The following is a 19,462-nucleotide window of genomic DNA, read 5'->3' as shown; positions in this document are numbered from 1 at the left end:
TGAGATATTACTAATGTATTTTATGTCATACAACTAAACGTGAAAACATATTATGCTTTTGTTTACAAGAAAAAATTTACATTGACTTCAGGACAATGGAACTGGAAGTTCAAAAGTGCTAATTTGCGTAATTGCAAACACAACATGCAAATAAACCGACCTATCAATGAGCACAATTCATTCTTAATCATTCCCCCCCACAGCTTTCAGAAAACACGCACGATAAAGTGCCGTTTACACCGAAAATTATAACTAACTTCTCTGCTATTCTTTATTATTGAGAATGATTTTTAGTACAACATCTTTATTATTATCTTTATAGGTATCGTCCTTAGTGTGAACGTGGCCTTAACAATAGCCCAGCATTCTTTGCAGCATGTTTTCCTGTACATTCCTGTTTGACATGTTATAACTCAGAGGTTTGTCTGCAAGTGCGCCCGTTCTAGCCGCCTGGTCTTTTGAATGGCAGTGAGGAATGAGACACACCTTTATTGTGTCTGACTGCAGACAGACAGCGCTCTGTTGAGACATCGCTGTGTTTGCTCTTGCCCTCTTTCACTTCTGATGAATGAATTATATAATGAATGAACTAGCCTAAAGACAAAGTACAAGAAGAACCCTTGTAGGTGAAAGTTTGTTTCCTATTTGACATGAATTGATGGTTTGCTTTAGGCTGAATCGAAGAACTTTCTGGATTTTTCCTTATATGCTCTACCTTTTGAACTCTGCAACTTTAAATTATTATATCTGATATAATTGAAGGAATTCAATTGCTATAAAAGGGTATGCCAGATTTTCTTTTCTTTTTTCTAATAAAAACATGATTGTATACAGTACATAGTCTCAAATTAACTGGATGGAAATAACAAGCTTAATGTTTGCTCAGAAAATCATATATCAGAAGTTTAAACTAATATGGTTTAAAATAGGCATTTTCAAAATGATATTATAAATGTTATGTTGGGTATTCTTAGCTGACACTTCACAGACACATTCTGGGGACGCCAGAGACTTATATTACAAACTTTTAAATTCCTAGACAGCATTTCATGCAAAACACCATCCCAAAGTCTGTGGAAGAAAAAAATCATACTATAGAAAGACAGAAATGTCATTTGAAGCTGCTCAAGGTTGAAAAACATGAATAGAAAAGTTAGATAAATGTGTGTGTGCTCTCTATTGTTATTCTGTTATTTACATAGCAACATGCTAAAGTCAGACTTCGGTGAAAGCAATTATGAGTCAAGTCTACCGTGCTCTTCACGTGAGGAGCCATTTCTGATGTTTTGTGTGGCACAAACATCCTCTGAAACATCCCTTATAGGGTTCCATGTCAGTTAGGATGCTGCCTTAAAAGACAGCTGCCTATGTGGGCAGTAGACAGCAAAGCAGCACACTAGGTTTTGGAGCAAAGTCTGTGTGTGTATCAGTCAGTGTGTCGCACGTCGTTAGAAACACACAGAATGCCTGGACCAGTGGCCGGGGATAACATCATTTTCCCTGTCGCTATGGTGACATGGAGACTCAGGCAGGGCTTGAGGGAAAGCGATTGGCTTTTATGGCTCTGATGTACACTTACAGGTAGATAATCATTCCTCTACCCAGAGCGCCCTGTAGTCTGTTAGTTTAATCACACACCCGTCCATCCTAGACGACAGGTCAAAAATCTCTTGATCTATGTCCTTGTTATCAGTGCAGAGGCAATTTGCTGTTTTTAACATGCACTGCAAGACGGCATGATTAATACATTTCTAAAATGTTTTACAATACAATTTAAATATAATATATATATAATATATTAATTGTTGATTTTAGTTTAGTTGTAACCATATTATATTAGGCTACCTTATTTTATTTTGTTAATTTTATAAAAAAAAAGATTTGGTGTTTTACTTATATTGCAACCATGTCATAATATTACCATATATGTAAATCTTTTTTTTTTTTGCAAAATATATATACAGTATATGTATGTTAAGTAAAGTTTTAACCATATTATATTACCTTATATTTAGTTAATATGAAAATGTTTTGTTGTCTGTTTTACTTATATTGTAACCATATCATAACACATCTTATTTATGTTTAATTATCTTATTTAGATTTAAATATTTGTTTTGTGTAGGACAACTGCGTGCCAGGTTCTTTAATTTATTGAAAAATGCAACAACGCCTGTATTCTATCCTAATTTGATTGACCACTGGATTCAATAGCAAACACATCTATGATTGATTACTATGCTCAGCCAAGTGCAGAAAAATGTTGCAAATAAAATATTTTAAATATACAAAATTAAATTCTGTAATCATCACTTGATTCACATTTGTCGCTTTCTATGTCGCAGTATTTCAAAAGCTTGCCATCAGGACAGTGACCTTAGTGAGATTACAGTTCAAAGTTAAACGCAGCATCCCACAGTGACCGTCAACTAATAAGCAACTATTTGACCCACTTTTTAAATTGGCTCACAGTATGACAGTTATTGATATTTCTACAACATGCATAATTACATCCGCCTCTCTACAGCACCGCATGTACTGTATGTACAATAGCTTCCTGTTGAACCCATTAAATCTAATCTACAGTATTACTTCTGTAGTTTAGTTCGGGGAAACATTCTCTGTTACGTGTACAGCACTGTTTGTTGTTGCTGGTAGTTTTAATTGCGTTGCCTAAATACCCCAGAGGCAGTAATTAGTTGCAGGCGGCTTTACATTCAACTTTGTTGAAGCACCAATTCATTATTCAAGAGCTTCATAAGCTTCATATCTGCTCTGCAGAATTTTGAAATGCTGATGTTAAAGCAATGATGAGATGTGCAGGGAAAAAGCAGCGATATTGATGTGGATAGATTGTTATTGTAGAACAGTGTTTAAAGCACAGTTCTTATTTTCTACAAGCGAGATGTTACTGCTACTGCAATAACTACCGCATGTACTCTCATGACCCTTTAAGTGGTGTGTTTCAGCAGTTACAGACTTGTGTGTGTGTGTGTGTGTGTGTGTACTAGTATAACTGTATTGTGTGTTTGCAGGGCTCTCTGTGTCGGTACCTGAGTCTGCACACGATGGACTGGGTGAGCTGCTGTCGTCTGGCACATTCGGTGACGAGAGGTCTGGCCTACCTGCACACCGAGCTGCTGAGAGGAGGTGAGGGTCACACACAGACTTCATTCTAGCCCTTTCTTTCTTTTTCTGCAGCTTCAGGTATATTTGGCTGCCCATTCGAAGGAATGAACCCTAGTTTCTGTAAACAAATTGATATCTTGTACATTTTATGTGTCAAATGAAAGAAAAGAGAATATATTTTGTCAAACCTTTTAAATATCAAATACAAGGAAGAAAAATACTATTTCAATGGAATATGAGTATGACTGGAATTAAACAAAATAAATGAATAATACTCGAGTTACGGTATGAATTAATAAATTCATAATGAATATATTGAATGAATATTAAAACATAACCATATTAACCATCAAGCAAGGGTGCATTAAATTGATCAAGCGTGACAATGAATATATTTATAATGTTACAAAAATTAATTTCGAATAAATGCAGTTTTGTAAGTCGTTCCTTTTGTGAGTTGCTTTGGATAAAATAATCTGCTAAATTAATAAATATTAATGTTTTTAACTTTGTTTATCAAGAATCCTGAAAATATGCTTTCCGAAAATATAAAATCAGCATATTAGAAGGACTTCTGAAGGATCATGTGACACTGAAGACTGGAGTAATGATGCTGAAAATTAAATAGTAATCAAATTGAACAATATTACAATTTGATTGTATTTTTGATCAAATAAATTTAGCTGTAGTGCATATAAGAGACTTCTCTCTCAAAAAAAAAAAAAAAAACTCTTGCCCTCAATTTTTCAACAGTAGATTATCTATTTAAGATTTCAATCCAAGAACATTGCAGTTCAGTTTGTTTCTGCTAGTGGTGGCTGATTCACCACAGGTGTGATGGGCATAGAAATTAGCAAAGTCTCATGGGAGATAACACAAGCCTTTTAAGTTTGGCACCAGCTTGCAGTTTGAACATATGAACGTGCGTCATCTGACCACTAGGAGACTTTAAAGATGATCACAGATTCAGAATTCCCTTAAAAGCCGTTTGATGTCTGACTTCAAATCTTCAAATAAGAAGCAAGTACTTATCTTTCCATTTCGATGTCAACAGACTTTGCTGTTTGATTGGCATATAATTTAGCAGAAGTCTGGTGGGAGATATAAATCATAACATACCCTGGAGTCGCAGATGTGGTTATAAGATACATGACACGCATTTTAATAAATTCATGTAGAAGAAAAATAGAGGCTGAATACAGTATTGAGCAAGGTGAATGTTCTGGTTTTCTGTGTGTGCTTTCTTGCACTTGTTTCTTCAGTGAATGGGTCTTGAGTGCTGTAGAGACAACACTCTTAGCCTTAGCTTAGCAGGAATGTGTCTCTAACCACATGGGTTAAAAAAAGCTGTGCGAATCCACCCAAAGAGCCAGTTGACTGCTCTGCTGCGTCACATAGAAGCTTCCTTCTCTAATCTGCACATCTGGGTCAGACAGAACGTTTTCTGGAAGATGAATGAGACACTATTCATTATTGTATTTACGATGTGTCTTTGTGTTTAACAGAACGACGGCGTGTAGTTAAGAATGCAGTCGCTGGAGATTGTTGGCCGCAAAAAGCTTCTTAAATGTATAAAATTAGATTAAGATGGACAGTTTGAAATATGACGGTTACCCAAGGCGTTTTCCATGGAAACTGGTTTTCAGTTCAGCATGATGATCAGCGTTGTTGCTGGGGTTTTTTTTGGTCTTAAAGGGCCAGTGTGGGGTGCAAAAGAGAAAACACTCTGCTTATTTGTGCGTGGTGCTCCTCGTGTTTCTCTGGGTGCTCCTGTAGCATCGCCAAAGGTCTGCAGACAGTCTGCTCTCATCAGACCTCAAGTTCATTTCCCACTCGGCTGTCTCTGACCCTACCTTCATTACGAACTGATCTCAGAGCAGCCGTTCACCAGCTTCCTGCGTATGTCGTCATTACGAGCTGATCTCTGTACAGTCGTGCTTCAGATTACTCAGCGGCTGCCCTCGTTACTGGCTGAACTTTAGAGCCAGACAGGCAGCATGCGTGTGGAGGATGGGGGAAGAACTGGGAGAGAGGGCATTCATCCTGAAACTATTACTCACATCATGTGCTTCTCTCAGCGCCATCTGCTGGCTGTGTTGTGCAAGTGGTTTGTAAAGACATCTCAAAAACAATGTGACCCTGGACCACAAAACCAGTCAGAAGTCACACAGCAATAACCAACAATACTTTGTATGGGTCGGAATTATCCATTTTTCTTTTATGCTAAAAATCATTAGGGTTTTAAGTAAAGATCATGTTCCATGAAGATATTTTCTACTATAAATATATCAAAACTTAATTTTCAATTGGTAATATGCATTGCTAAGGACTTAATTTTGTACAACTTTAAAGGCTTATATGTATATATATATATATATATATATATATATATATGTATGTGTATATGTGTATATATATATATATATATATATATATATATATATATATATATATATATATATATATATATATGTATTTATATATATATATATATATATATATATATATGTGTGTGTGTGTGTGTGTGTGTGTGTTTATATATATAATATAATTTTTTTAATAATTTTTTTTCTCATATTCAGATTCCAGAATCTCATAGTTGTAAATATTGTTCTATTTTAGCAGACCATACATCAATGGAAAGATTATTTATTCAGTTTCAGATGATTTTCAGTTCAGAAAATTGACCCTTATGACTGATTTTGTGGTCCAGGGTCTCTTATGGTCAGTGAAAATCACTTTTAACATTCACTAATTTATTTAATTTGTATAAACGTACATTCATAAAAAAAAATGTAAATGTTTAAAAAAAAACAAAAAACTTTATGACCTTATTCTAAGGTTGCGTTTGATCAAAAATACAGTAAAAACAGTGAAATATTATTACAATTAATTTCTATTTGAATCTGTTTTAAAATGTTATCAGACAGTCTTTAGATGCACTGTCTGTGACCCCACAGTTATTAAAACTCTTTCAACATCATCTCTCTGTTACAGATTTATATAAACCCGCCATTTCACACCGGGATCTAAACAGCCGTAATGTTCTGGTGAAGAACGATGGCACATGTGTGATCAGTGACTTTGGCCTGTCCATGAAACTGACGGGAAATCGTCTCGTACGGCCCGGTGAAGAAGAGAACGCTGCTATCAGTGAGGTCCGCCCATAAGCACTCGCTTGACTGGAATATTATAACAGTACATTATTGTTAGTGCACATGACCCAGTTATGGTCTTGTTGGTAGTCGGAAGTGTCCAGAATTGCTGATCCAGACCCGCCATAAGAGCACGTCTCCCCTCACACCTGTACTGCTCTGTTGTCTAGGTGGGCACAATCCGCTACATGGCGCCAGAAGTGCTGGAGGGAGCGGTGAACCTCAGGGACTGCGAGTCGGCTTTGAAACAGGTGGACATGTACGCCATCGGCCTCATCTACTGGGAGACCTTCATGAGATGCACTGACCTTTTTCCAGGTGAGGAGGACCACAGCTCTGCACAAACAACACGATGTGGATATATTGCTTGCTAAGCAGAACTGGCTGTAACATGTATCGTCACAAAAGTAAATTTTTAATTATTTTATCCACTTTTATAAATGACAGCTGTCAATGCTAACATGCTTCCATGGTATAAGTAAGGTTTAATGCACAACAAGGAGGCAAGAAACTCCCAAAACAAAACGCCTTCATCTTTTTATTATATGAAAGTGTTTATATTACATGTAAAATTTAATATTTTATAGCACAAAATGATTGTTCTCCTCACACAGATTTATGGATTGTGCATACTAGGAACTTTGCTCACAGCAGGATGTCCGACCGTATTTGTCTTGATAGTTTTCATTAAAAGAGGATTTTTTATTTATTTTTTTTAAGCAGTGCTTTGATGATGGTAGCTCATAGATACTTTGGGGTTTGGGCTGAATTTAGAGGTGAAAACTGTGTAGGGAGTGTAACGGTACGCTAACAGCATCCTCTCAGAGAAGTTGTTTCTTAATTAATCCCTGTCAAAAGAAAATTGTCCATCTGGTTGGTGGGTATCTAGTTGAGCATCTTGACGCGTCCCTAAGCTTGACCTCTTATATCCATAACCACTAGGCTACACCGTTGGGTTACAACAAACACTGTGTTGTATCCTGCTCATTATGTTCATGAAATATGAGTGTGCCTCGTTTCATTGAGTATTTTTCAGTTAATTCTAGTGAGTGCAGGCTTATGGAGGTCTCTACTGACTGATTTTACTTTGTTTTTTTGAAGGGGAGGCAGTGCCAGATTACCAGATGGCCTTCCAGGCCGAGGCAGGGAACCACCCCTCCTTTGAGGACATGCAGGTGATGGTGTCCAGAGAGAAACAGAGACCCAAGTTCCCCGAAGCTTGGAAGGAGAACAGCTTGGTGAGTCACTGAGGCAATCTCATTCTGTTCTTGTGACAGGAAGTGGTCAGATTATTGCTGCAAGTTCAGCTGAAGCTCTTCATACAACAACATAGAAGACGATTTATGTTCTGTGCATTTTCCCTCTCTGCTGAAAAGACCATGAAGTGGGAACCGGTTGCTACTGGCCAACCAAGCTGAATTAGTTTCATTTGGTGAACCTGGTCATGGTTAGGCTAGTTAACCATCCTGTTGGATGCACCCGCAGATATCAGCACACATTATACGCTGGTCTTTGCAGCACAATGTGTTTACAACAGAATCTCAAGTGATTCAAGCATGATGAAATCGAACATGATGAGCACATAACAATGTTGTGGCAACCACCGCTGTAGTTTTATTATCACTGTGCTTTCGACACATTGACTCTCCTCTCTCCCAGGCCGTGCGCTCTCTCAAGGAGACTATGGAGGATTGCTGGGATCAGGACGCAGAGGCTCGTCTGACAGCGCAGTGTGCAGAAGAGCGTATGGCAGAACTGCTGCTGATCTGGGAAAGAAACAAACCCGTCAGCCCCACCATCAATCCCATGAGCACAGCGCTGCAGAACGAGAGGTCAGAGCACACCTCACACACTCTCACAGTCACTCCTGACCAGCTCGTCAATAAATGAGGGGAAAGTGTGCTTATTACACATTTAATTGTTCTTGACTGGGCTTCATGTAATTAGATTTTTTTTGCCTTGCTCTCTGCCTTTTCTACATAATGTGAAGGAGCTGTAAGCAATTTATCATCGAAACTGTGCCTGACGTCTTGCATATTTTACTGAATTAGGTGTACTGAAACTAAATAGATTACTCACAGCAAAATCTTTCAACTAATAAATGTGAAGTACAAAAAAAAAGTACAAAAATTTGTTTATGTATTTTATTATTCTTAAATCTACATTATTATTCATAGATAATGTTGCTAGGTATAATAAGGGAAATAATTAACTTTTCATTTTTACAAAATAGTATCATAAATAATAATATACAAAATATTACAAAATAAGTCATTAAAAATAATTTTATTCTTTAGGGTATGTAAGGTATGAACATAATTCTTAAAATGTATTATAATGTTTTAATAATGTTATTGTTATATTAAAAATAAAGGCTTATTTTTTTTAAGTTAATAGTCGTGTAATTAGTGGGATAATGTACTGTCAACCAGCAAATATATATAAAAAAATCATAAATATGCATTATAATTCATAGATAATGTAGCTGGATATTATAAGGGGATAATTTACTGTCAGCCAGACCTTTTTCTTCTTTTTTTTTTACAAATAATATAATGAATAATGATATGCAAAATATGACATAATAAGGGTAATTTATTATGTAGGGAATATATGTAAGATATAAACATAATTTGTAAAATATTATATAATATTATAATAATGTTATATTTAAAATAAAAAAAAAATATTTGGTTAATAGCCATGTACAAAGTGGGATTATGTACTGTATGCCAGCAAATATAACATAAACCACTTCAGGGTCATTCTTGATGGGCTCCTGATCACCCTGTCAGGGTTTATTTTGTGATAATGACCTGTACGTTATCTGATATTTACAGCACATTTAATTAAATGGACCATCTGTTCTCCGGTTTGACCCCTGTTCTCTCTCTCTGTTCTTGTAGGAATCTTACCCACAGTCGCAGGGCTCCCAAAGTGGGCTCTTATCCAGATTACTCTTCATCCTCTTACATTGAGGATCATGAGGGCATGGTGAAGAACCTCCCAGGTGACGTCTCCACGTCTGGCACGTCCTCTGTGGGTGGTGTGGGCGTGAGCGGCATCAGTGGCAGCGTGGCGGTGACAGGAGAGAAGAACAGAAACTCTATCAACTATGAGAGACAGCAGGCACAGGCCCAAGCTCGGCTGCCTAGTCCAGAGACCAGCGGCACGAGTCTGTCCACCACAACTACTACCACAGGCCTCACGCCCAGCACCATCATGACCACCATCTCTGAGTCAGGCCACTCCGAGGAGGCCGGAGCCCGGGGAAGTGTACCAGTGTGCCTTCAGCTCACAGAAGAGGACCTGGAGACCACCAAACTGGACCCCAAGGAGGTGGACAAGAACCTGAAAGAAAGCTCTGATGAGAACCTGATGGAGCATTCGCAGAAGCAGTTCAGCGCTCCTGACCCGCTCAGCTCGGGCAGCTCCAGCCTCTTGTACCCGCTGATCAAACTTGCCGCAGAAGTGACTGGAGGATCAGGAACTGGCAGCCAGGCTGATTTCGGGGTGGGCGGCAGTGGAATGGGCGACACTCCTACAGCCATGTTCCCTCTTCCCAAACAGCAGAATCTCCCCAAGCGGCCCACCAGCTTACCTCTAAACACCAAAAACTCTGGCAGGGAGTCCTCGTCGTCACGGTTGAAGTTCGGCAAGCACAAGTCCAACCTGAAGCAGGTGGAGACGGGCGTAGCCAAGATGAACACTGTAGTGACAGTCGAGCCACACTTGGCCACCGTCACTAACAATGGGCCCAGTGTCCGCAGCGGCGTTGGAGTGGTCGTTGTTAATGGATATGGTGGGGGCAGTGGCACTGGCTCATCTGATCCATTTGGGAACACCAACCCAGCTGGGCCACAAGGTGACGGTGGTGCACCTCTGCTCCAGAGCCAGCTGAGTGGAGAAGACAGCCGCCTCAACATCAACTCCAGTCCCGATGAACACGAGCCCCTGTTGAGGAGAGAGCAGCCAGCAGCACGTGATCTCTCCGGTCGCACCAACTCCAATAACAACAACAGCAACATCCACACAACCGCCATGATTCGTACCGTAGCACCTGTAGACACCCCGTTGGAGACATTAACCTGCCCTCCGGGGGCACCAGATGGAAGGGATGATGGGGTTCCTCTGAGACGCCATAAGCCCAGGAGACCCGAGCGGCCAAACTCACTGGACCTGTCAGCAGCTTCCCAGGATTCTTCTCTATTGGGTAAGATCAGTTTTAGTTTGGACCTGAAGTCACTAGGTTTTGAAATGCCTGGAATGCCTGGAATGAACTTTTTTTTCAGTTTTTTTTTTTTTTCGTATTCGTCGTCATCTCCTATCAAAATGCTTGTTATGGATGTGAAAATGCAGAAAAATAACTGTTTTTTATTAATGTTGAAAAACAGTTTAATTTTGATGCTTTTTAAATGTTTTTAACTTTTTATTGTTTATTTTGAATCAATTTAATGCATCTTTTCTAAATAAAAATCATATTCTTTAAAAAATAAAACCTTACTGAGCCCAACCTTGTGTGAACATTGTGTTCATGTAATCCTGAATTCATGTAGTTCATGTAGATTAAATCAGAACTTTCAATTTAAACAATTAGTGATATTGCGCGAGTTTGCTTTTTTAGATGCTACATTATTGTTATCCAACATGAATTACACATAATAGAGATTTTTGGAGCATAGAGTGTTATTTTAAACAAAGCTGTATTTCCACTGAAGTCCTAGATAAATCAACCACCATTGGTATGCTTGTACCAGCCGAGCTGTGTTGTGATGAGTTTGGAGACAGTCTCAGACCATCCCTGATGAACAGCGTCCCCAGGAGCTGGCGTGCGTGTCAGCCTGGCTGTAAACAATAACCACCCAAAACAGGACGCCAGGCTGGTTTCCCATCTGAGCTCACTATATCATGCTTTGCTCAGAGCACACCTCCACAGAAGCTAAACATTTCGTAGAAAAAAAGGATGAGTGACTAATCATACTTTCTCTCCCACTCTCCAGCTCTTTGTGGTGGAGTGTTTAGATGTTGAAAAGGAAGGAAATTCCACTGGATTGATAAGAATCCAGAAAACATTTGCCCTCAGTTGGCAGCGGCGATAAAGAGTGATGCTAACAGACAGATGCGAGCGTGATGACGGAGCGGAGACATGAACCGCTCGAACCCGGTGATTCAGACTGGAGCGCACACAGAGAGAGTTAGTGTGGGAAAGGTCAACCACAAATTTGAGTGTGCTGAAATACTGCTCTCTTGTGCTTCACTGGGCGGGATGTTTGGAGCAGCTCTCTTAGTATTCCCAATAGACACATTGCAACACACAACTGTTTTTCATTGAAGTATCAAGGATGTCTGTTAAAACATGACCTCCTTTTCTGTTTTAGATGAGGTCGTGTCTCAAGAGGGAAAAGCCGGATCGGCCGAAAAGATTAAGAAGCGTGTGAAGACACCTTATTCTTTGAAAAGGTGGCGTCCTTCTACATGGGTCGTCTCTTCAGAAACGCTGGACGGAGAGGTGAATAACAATGGGCACAGCCAGCAGACGGGGACGGCAGCGACTGGAGGTGCTCACCCAAGTTCTGGCCAATCGAAATCCAGCATCGCTGTGTTGCTGGTCAGCGGTGGAACTGCGACCGCCGCTCTAACCTCTGACCCGCCAGATATGACCTGCCTGTGAACTCGAACGCAGGAGGGGTTCGTCTATGCTACCGTGCTCAAAGAACTGATCCAGCTAATGACCGAAAAGAAATTCGCAAAACGTTTTTGGAAAGCCGACTCCTGAAGGGACGTAATTTGGCAAGCACTTAACTTTTGTCGAACCTAAATCCGACTTGTTTTGAAGAAATCGCTTTAAACCGAACCCAGCTATGCAGCAACATTGGCATAAAATGCTTCCAGTTGTTTTTGTTGTTTCTTTTTCGATAGGTTTTATGGTTGTTCTCTCATTTGTTGCACTTTTTTTTTCTTCTAAGCAATCTTAAACACAAATCCTCCGACCGTGACTGGTCTTAAAACTGAAAAACGTAAATGACAATGTGTTGATTTAACAATCATAGTTAATTATTATTCAAATCATGTCCATCTAAAGAAAACAAAAAAGGCAGTGGTCTTTAAGACAGGGTTGACTTCAACTCTAATACCGTTTAACCTACAGTACATTCATATGTTTTATATTTGATGTATGTCTCTGTGTACTCAGTTTTTTTTTTTATATATATATATATATATATTTTGAAATGTGCAATAGACTTTAGCTTTGAGGTGCTCCATAAGACAATTTCATTTTGCTATGTGTTTTTTGCCGCTTTTGTTTCTTTTATTTTAATATCTTGAAGCACTGCACTTAGCAGTGGCAATCCTGTGTCCTTTCGGCCACCCCAACTGCAAACATCGAAACGTCCCACAAATGACAATCCCGCACCTTTTCACCAATCCCACCACTCTCGAAAAGGGAAGTAAGCAGAAAATCTTGGGGTGTTTGCTTTGACTACTGGACTTCTCACAAGCTTCAACAAGTACTAGTTTTTTTTTTTCCTGTTACACTACAAGTCAGGCATCAACCTGGACTGTTTGCTGGCAATCCTGCTTTCTGAAGACACTGAATAATCAAGTCCGTCTCTGCACATGCTCAGTGCAGTTTTACCTCTTGTGAAAGTATATGTAAATGTGCGTGTATGGGTCTACTTCTGCTTTACTGAGCTCCTCGGATCACCGCTGAAAAGGCGTCAGTCAGACAATACTATCCACTTCCCATCTCTGCCAGGACAGTGAATGTGCTTCAGAAAGAAAAAACACACATGTATACGTACATACGCTTTGAACAAAATATATACAGTATGTACAGACTGAAGCTCACGGCTACTTTACTTCTGTTTTAGCCTTTGTTAAAATAAGCTGACATGATAGTGTACAATAACAAATCATGATTTTATCCATTTTAGCTGTTTCTGAAGTTATTTTTCTCTTTTTTTTAATTTATGTAGTACCCAGGGCCATCTTCATTCTCTGGGTTTATTGTTCTCATGAAATCGAATTGGTAAGTTGTTTATAATCATGTAAATTGATCTTATTTCTATTCTACTTTCAAACAAATACATCAGAAATGCATGTAGTCTTAGCCGTGTTTTTTATCCTACTACTGCTGCCTTTTGTGGAAAACTGTGGACACGAGCCATTCAAATAATAACATAGTGATGAGGAAAATTCCCTTTATATAGCAAGGCCCTGCTTAGCTTGAAATACCAGGAAAAACGAAGATAGCACATGTTTGATCAGAGAGCCCTTATTGTGCTTGTATGCGTTTTCCATAACGCGTGCAGGGATTAACCATGATTTGCCACAAGCCAGCATTATCTTTGGACTTTGTCCATTCCAGAGCGGGGAACTTTCAAAAAGTCATCTGATTTTTCCCTTCCACTGGCTTTTTCTGTCGGAAAACAAGACGATGCAGTGCAGTTTAGTTTCTCACGCCCTCTTTTCTTAACCAATCAGCGCTTCAGTCTGACTTTTTTTTGTACATGTTTGTAATATAGGCTAACCTCTGTGGTGTAAATATATATGGTGCATTTGTATGCACATATACAGACTCTTCATCTGTTGCTTTGGGACCAAGAACAACGCTAAATCACTGTGAGATAAACACAGTAACGCCAGACTGTTCTCAGCTAGATACGTCAGTGTGAATGCTGGAGAAGATTGTGAACTGAAATGAGGAATAATAGCCTAATCGAAGACTAAACAAACCTCCAGTGCTAATTTGACTGGAATAAACAAACGTTTATGATTTAGACTAAAGATAAAACGTTGATGAAGCCGTGTAGTTTGTTCAGGAGGACTGTCCATCTGCTTCATGTTAATAATGCAAGATGTTTACACCAGAGCCTTTGTCCAGGTTTACAGCACACTGTTGGATGCTGAATCATTTACAGATATTACATGCCTTGTTTTTTTCTTGAAGCAGGTCTTTTTTTTAATTCAGTCAAGTTGCAGGAATGTTTTAACTAAACCAAGTTGTACTCTTGCATTTAAAATGAATCAGTTTATTGAAACCTACATTGATTGGAACTCATTAAACTTGCAAAACCAACAAATGGCTAACAATGTGCTCCCTAAACACAAACTTTTGAGTATCGGCTATATTTTGGGGGTGCGTATGAGTGAATAAATGAAGGGTCTGTGTTGACGAGCTGCTGGTTTTCTTTTTTTACTTTTGAGTTCATTTTGAAGCTGAAAGTCTTCATTTGGCCCCCTGCGTAGATGGAAGTTCAAAAAAAGCCACTGACATGTTTTCTATTACAGCTTGTAAAGTAAGCACTTTGAGAAAAAGAACAAATGATAACTCATGCTTTTAGTCTATTCAGAAAATGTTTTAAAATGCCATTTAGAAAATGAAGCTTGCTGTACAACCCTGCATTACTCCGTTGATTAAAGATTATATTAATGAAAACCTTTATATGATGTTCACTTGTCATTTGTTTCCTCTTAACCGGTCAAATGTATAACTAATGGGTTCGTTTATAAACTACTTACGCTGAAGTTTAATTTGATTAAGTGGCCACATGAGGGTGGTAAAGGCATCCACAATATGAATAAAATCATGTGTCCCCACACAACAGTTTCCATTCACGAAACAGAGCACATCATTTAGATAAAAGTTTAACTTTGATGTGGGCACAGATACATAAATAACATGGCATTAGTGAGCACATGAGATTTACTCCTCTTAAAAAAAAATGAATGTAGCCTTTTCGAAAAGAAAGAAAGAGGGAGAAAAAAAGTTTCAGAACAGTGAGCAAAAGCTTAGTGAAATCTGAATGAAAACTTGCAAACGAACAACTTATTTATGAACCAGTTGTGGGAAAGTGAATGATAATTGAATATCTATTTATTATACTTTTTACACAAATGTAACAACTGACCGAAAATGCATGAATTATAGACCTTAGTGTATTTTTTTAAACACTGACTGTATCAAATATAGTAGGTTTAAATATGGTCACACACAAGACAATGAAACATTCTGTATAAATCATAATTATCTTGTTTGCGAAACTTTTCCTCGTATTCCTGCGTGCATTATAATCAAGTTCACGGAATCAAAGAATCCACGTTCCATCCAATCAGAAGTTGAGAGGGATGAGTGAACAGCCAATCAGAGTGGACGAGGCAGAGCTCCGGATCGAGTTGACGGAGCGTGGCTCTGATCTCTGTCAGTTTACTTGAGCTCGCGAGACGGCTCAGCTGCGCCGGTCAGAGAGCAGAAAACAGACTTTACATGGAGTGACAGGGTCACCAAAAAACATTACCCACCTCAGACAGCCTTAAACGAACTTTTAAGGTGTTTATGTCGAGTTTTGTGTCATTTCCAGGCGAACGAAATGTCTCAAAGAGTTCGCAGAAACGGATCTCCGACGCCGAGCTGCAGCGGCGCGAGCGCAGGGAGCCCGAGCGGACCCCCGGGGATCAGCGCCGCTGGAGGGGGTTTACTGGGTCGCCTGCTGCCCATGAAAGCCACGGTTCCCTTCCAGCTGAAAACGCAGACACAGCACCCTCTACAGTCACGGACAGTCCTCTCCTCCACCGGTAACGGTAAATGCCACAGCAGCCGGAGCCCCACGCGATCCCTCTCCTCCTCTTCTGCAGCCACTTCCTCTGCGACGTGCTCACAGTTCGTCGCTGTTTCCTCCGGTCCCTCCTCATCTTCTTCTTCTTCACCATCTTCATCCTCATCAAGAACTAGTCCCATTTTTGCTGTGCACGCGTCAAACCCCAAAGGGTCCCACGCGCAAGTACCTGTGCCATCCTCGTCATCATCATCATCACCCTACACAGGTGCGCTCCTGAGCCCCCAGTGCTGCAGCTCGGATACTTCAGCCCTTACTTCTCATCTGTCAGCCTCTCCGTCTCAGTCGTCGTCTCCGTGCTCGTGCGCTCACAGGGCCAGACCCCTCCAGACCCCTGAACATGACAGACTGTCTCCGGAGAGGCTCAGTCCCAGCTCACCTGTCTGCTCAGGTAAATCTACGGTCTAAAGCAGTCGATTTTATATGAGGCCTGGTGTTTATTTGAAATCACTGTGGTAACTGGTAAACACACATAGTGACTGTGGTTTGCGGGGGTTACATCCGCTTTATTAAACTTTCTGAAAGTTTCACAGTTCAACCCTTGACAGGGTTATAAGCCAAATAATGTCCCTACTGTCATTTGAGATGCAGTAGGGAGGCTCACTCTATTACAACTAACTGCATTAAAACATGTCTTATGTCAAATGATTTAGAACAGTAATTATGACAAACCTGCTCATTTTCAACACAAACTGGGAGATTAATCAACCACAATTAATTTTCTGAAAGCCAACGTTTTTGAACAGTTAAATTATACACTGTTTTATACAGACAAAGGTAGACAGTAATTTTATTGTCATTTAATTTTTATATATTAAAATAACTGTTATTTAATCCATGAAAATTAAATAATTTAATTTAATCAGTCTGTCTAATGTCTTACATAATCTCATTAAAATTCATAAATATTTAATACAATAACTACTGAATAAATATAAAAAAGCATTTAATGAATCCTTTATAATTCAATCTTTATGTATTAAAATAAACTTTATTTTTATATGTAAAAAAATGAATACATTTACATAATTAAATACAAATACTAAATAATATTGTTTGATTTTATTTTAGTACCCTTTGGAGTTTTCTAAGGCCCTTAGTTACTCCCTGTTTGAGAACCCCTTCATATTTTTATTTTATGTATCCCTTATTTTACCAGGATAGTCCCATTGAGATGCAAAATCTCTCTTCTTCCAGGGAGTCCTGGACAATATAGATACAGAATGCACATATTGGTTGCTGGAAGCAGATGATAACTGGTGAACGTTATACTGTATATTAACATTAAGTTTCCATTAACAAACCTTATGGGCACATGTATAGCCCAGTCAACTAAATATGTTTCTTATGAGGTAAAGGTTAATTTGTTGACAAAAATAGATGGTGTCAATGACACACCATTAAATGGATGAGTTAGATCAGATAATGAAGGCGGTACGTGTCCAGCATATATAGAAACTTCACAAAGCATCCCATGAGACAACTCATGAAGCTGGTAGAATGCAGGTAAATGGTGGCTTCATTGAATAAGTTGGAAACAATAGAGTTTTGGTTTTATTTAATTCCCATGTATTTGATGACTATATTATTCAAAACTGTGGAAGAAGTAATATTGGATGGGTGTTTCGAAATGCTTGACTGAATAGCTTGTACTTGAAGCTTCATGATGAACCAGGCTCATTGAATTCTCACTAATGTACTGTATAGCTAACTAGTGATTATATCAGGTAACAGGAGTTATACCAGGTAACTTTGGTGTTTATTGCTGAGTATTTCAAATGTCTCATTCATAACATAGCTTGTGGGGAGCCGTGCTGAGAGAAGGCCGGTCTGGCCGCTTTGGTTTAAGGTGGCCGCTTCAGAGGCTTTGTTGCAGACTGGTAAGAATGCAAATGTTTGGTGGTCAGTGACTAGTTTGACCCTTTGACTTTCAAAGGTTTATTTTGTGATCAGTTTGCCAGCAAGTGTTGCACTGCGTTTTGGTTACTGTAACTGTTTGAATTGGCATTACGGTACCACATATTTTCAGAAAAAAATGTCATTTCCGCACAAAGGAGGTTTAAGGGGAACACATTTACACACATTTTCCACTTTTACTTGCATAGATTCAGCCGTCGGTCCCAGAATATGTCTGAAACACAAGGATTTTTTGACAACCAGCCCTATATATTGTAAAGTAATTGATGGTTGAAATGTAAGCAGCCACTGATCATGAGGTTATCTGCCCCAAAAAAGACACAAAGAGTGAAAGATAGTTGTTGTTGGGTTGGGAGTGTCATTCTTTGTGTCTTGGCCAAGACCCAGCTCTCATTGTTTTAGTAAATTACCCATGATTCTCTTGGAACCTCCTCAAACAGACTCTGAAGTCGTGTGTTTGTCTTAGTTATGATTCTGTGTTAGTTCAATAATGAAATGATCTGTCTGAATAAGAGGATAACTGGTCTTGGGTCCACTTTTCACATTGGGTCAGAGACTCATATGGCTGTTGGAATGCCCTTGTGATTACTGTTTTTAGTCTCCTGAGCCATGCCTCCTTTTTTCACCATATCCTACTGAAAACACTCCGCTCTGGTATGTCCAGTAATTTTCCAGATCACCAGACTTGCCTAAGATCCCATGAAAGCCAGAGCACACGAAAGGGACAGAAAAGAGATGGAGGAAATTGGGGAATTGTCTAGCCCTGTGCAAAACTACATATTTTCACATCTCGCTACTAGGAACTAGTCGAGTTTGATATAACAACATGTCAAATTAATCAGACTTTGATATGCTGTGGTTGACTTGACCCTTATCGGATGCATTTTAGGGAATTTTCACTTAGGACAAGGGACATTAAAATTCTGGCTGATACCAGTAAAGCAATAATGATTTTCATGTAATGGTCAAGATAAATGGCTCATATTAAAATTCTATATAATTTTATAACTCAGTCTCAAGATATGTACAACATGACATAGATTCACATCAGTGTTAACTTAGCAGTAACAGTTACTCTCATGGGACACTGGACTTATTAGCAATCATAAAAATACATTATTTGCATATTTGCTTTAAAGTCTTGCCGGTTTCATTCATGTGCTGTTCTGACGTGCGCTTTTTCTGAGAGCATAAAAAGCCTTTCAAACAGCACCTGGTTACTGAACTAAGTTATCTTTTGCGCTAATACTGTCGTAACACACAATGTTTACATATAGGCTCAGTTGGAAATGTCTAAAATGAAAGTAAACTTTTGAGAGAAAACGGATGTATGTCAGAAAATTAGATTCCTGCAGCTCTTAAAGTGACAGTACTAAACATGCTGCCGTCTGTCATTAAAGGGATAGTTCAACCTAAAATGTAATTTCTGTCATTGTTTACTCATTCACATGCTGTATTCATTTTTGTTTTCTTGTGCTGAACACAAAATAAGTTATTTTGAGGAATGTGGGTAACCAAAGAGTTGCTGGTCCATATTGAATTTGATAGTAGGAAAAAAAATGTGTGGACCAGCAAGTGTTAGGTTTTCCATGTTTTTTAAAATAACTTTTATGTTCAGCAGAAGAAAGAAATTTATTCAAGTTT

The 19,462-nt window shown here is 38.9% G+C and overlaps 2 protein-coding genes across 6 annotated transcripts in view; both read left to right on the top strand.

Annotated features, from left to right (window-relative positions):
* The window catches only part of bmpr2b (bone morphogenetic protein receptor, type II b (serine/threonine kinase)), a 70,029-nt gene extending 55,299 nt beyond the window's left edge, over positions 1–14,730 (top strand). For 2 of the 4 annotated variants that reach the window (XM_052564713.1, XM_052564715.1), the window contains exons 7-13: positions 3,036–3,150; positions 6,127–6,287; positions 6,455–6,602; positions 7,386–7,522; positions 7,944–8,116; positions 9,191–10,497; positions 11,663–14,730. In XM_052564713.1, coding sequence (XP_052420673.1) covers positions 3,036–3,150; positions 6,127–6,287; positions 6,455–6,602; positions 7,386–7,522; positions 7,944–8,116; positions 9,191–10,497; positions 11,663–11,955 — 2,334 coding nt within the window. In that variant the 3' untranslated portion in view covers positions 11,956–14,730. Of the gene's footprint in view, positions 1–3,035; positions 3,151–6,126; positions 6,288–6,454; positions 6,603–7,385; positions 7,523–7,943; positions 8,117–9,190; positions 10,498–11,002 lie in introns of all 4 variants that reach the window. The other 2 variants (XR_008155058.1, XM_052564714.1) reach the window with 2 other exon arrangements.
* A 709-nt stretch (positions 14,731–15,439) lies between these two features.
* Positions 15,440–19,462, top strand: part of fam117bb (family with sequence similarity 117 member Bb) — a 36,929-nt gene continuing 32,906 nt past the window's right edge. The window contains exon 1 of one of the 2 annotated variants that reach the window (XM_052564717.1): positions 15,440–16,292. In XM_052564717.1, coding sequence (XP_052420677.1) covers positions 15,656–16,292 — 637 coding nt within the window. In that variant the 5' untranslated portion in view covers positions 15,440–15,655. The remainder of the gene's footprint in view (positions 16,293–19,462) is intronic. The other variant, XM_052564716.1, reaches the window with a different exon arrangement.

This window comes from Carassius gibelio, chromosome B9, assembly GCF_023724105.1.
Source record: "Carassius gibelio isolate Cgi1373 ecotype wild population from Czech Republic chromosome B9, carGib1.2-hapl.c, whole genome shotgun sequence".
Classification (NCBI taxonomy): domain Eukaryota; kingdom Metazoa; phylum Chordata; class Actinopteri; order Cypriniformes; family Cyprinidae; genus Carassius; species Carassius gibelio.
Note: the sequence above shows the minus strand (reverse complement) of the source record. Positions and strands in the feature narration are given on the sequence as shown.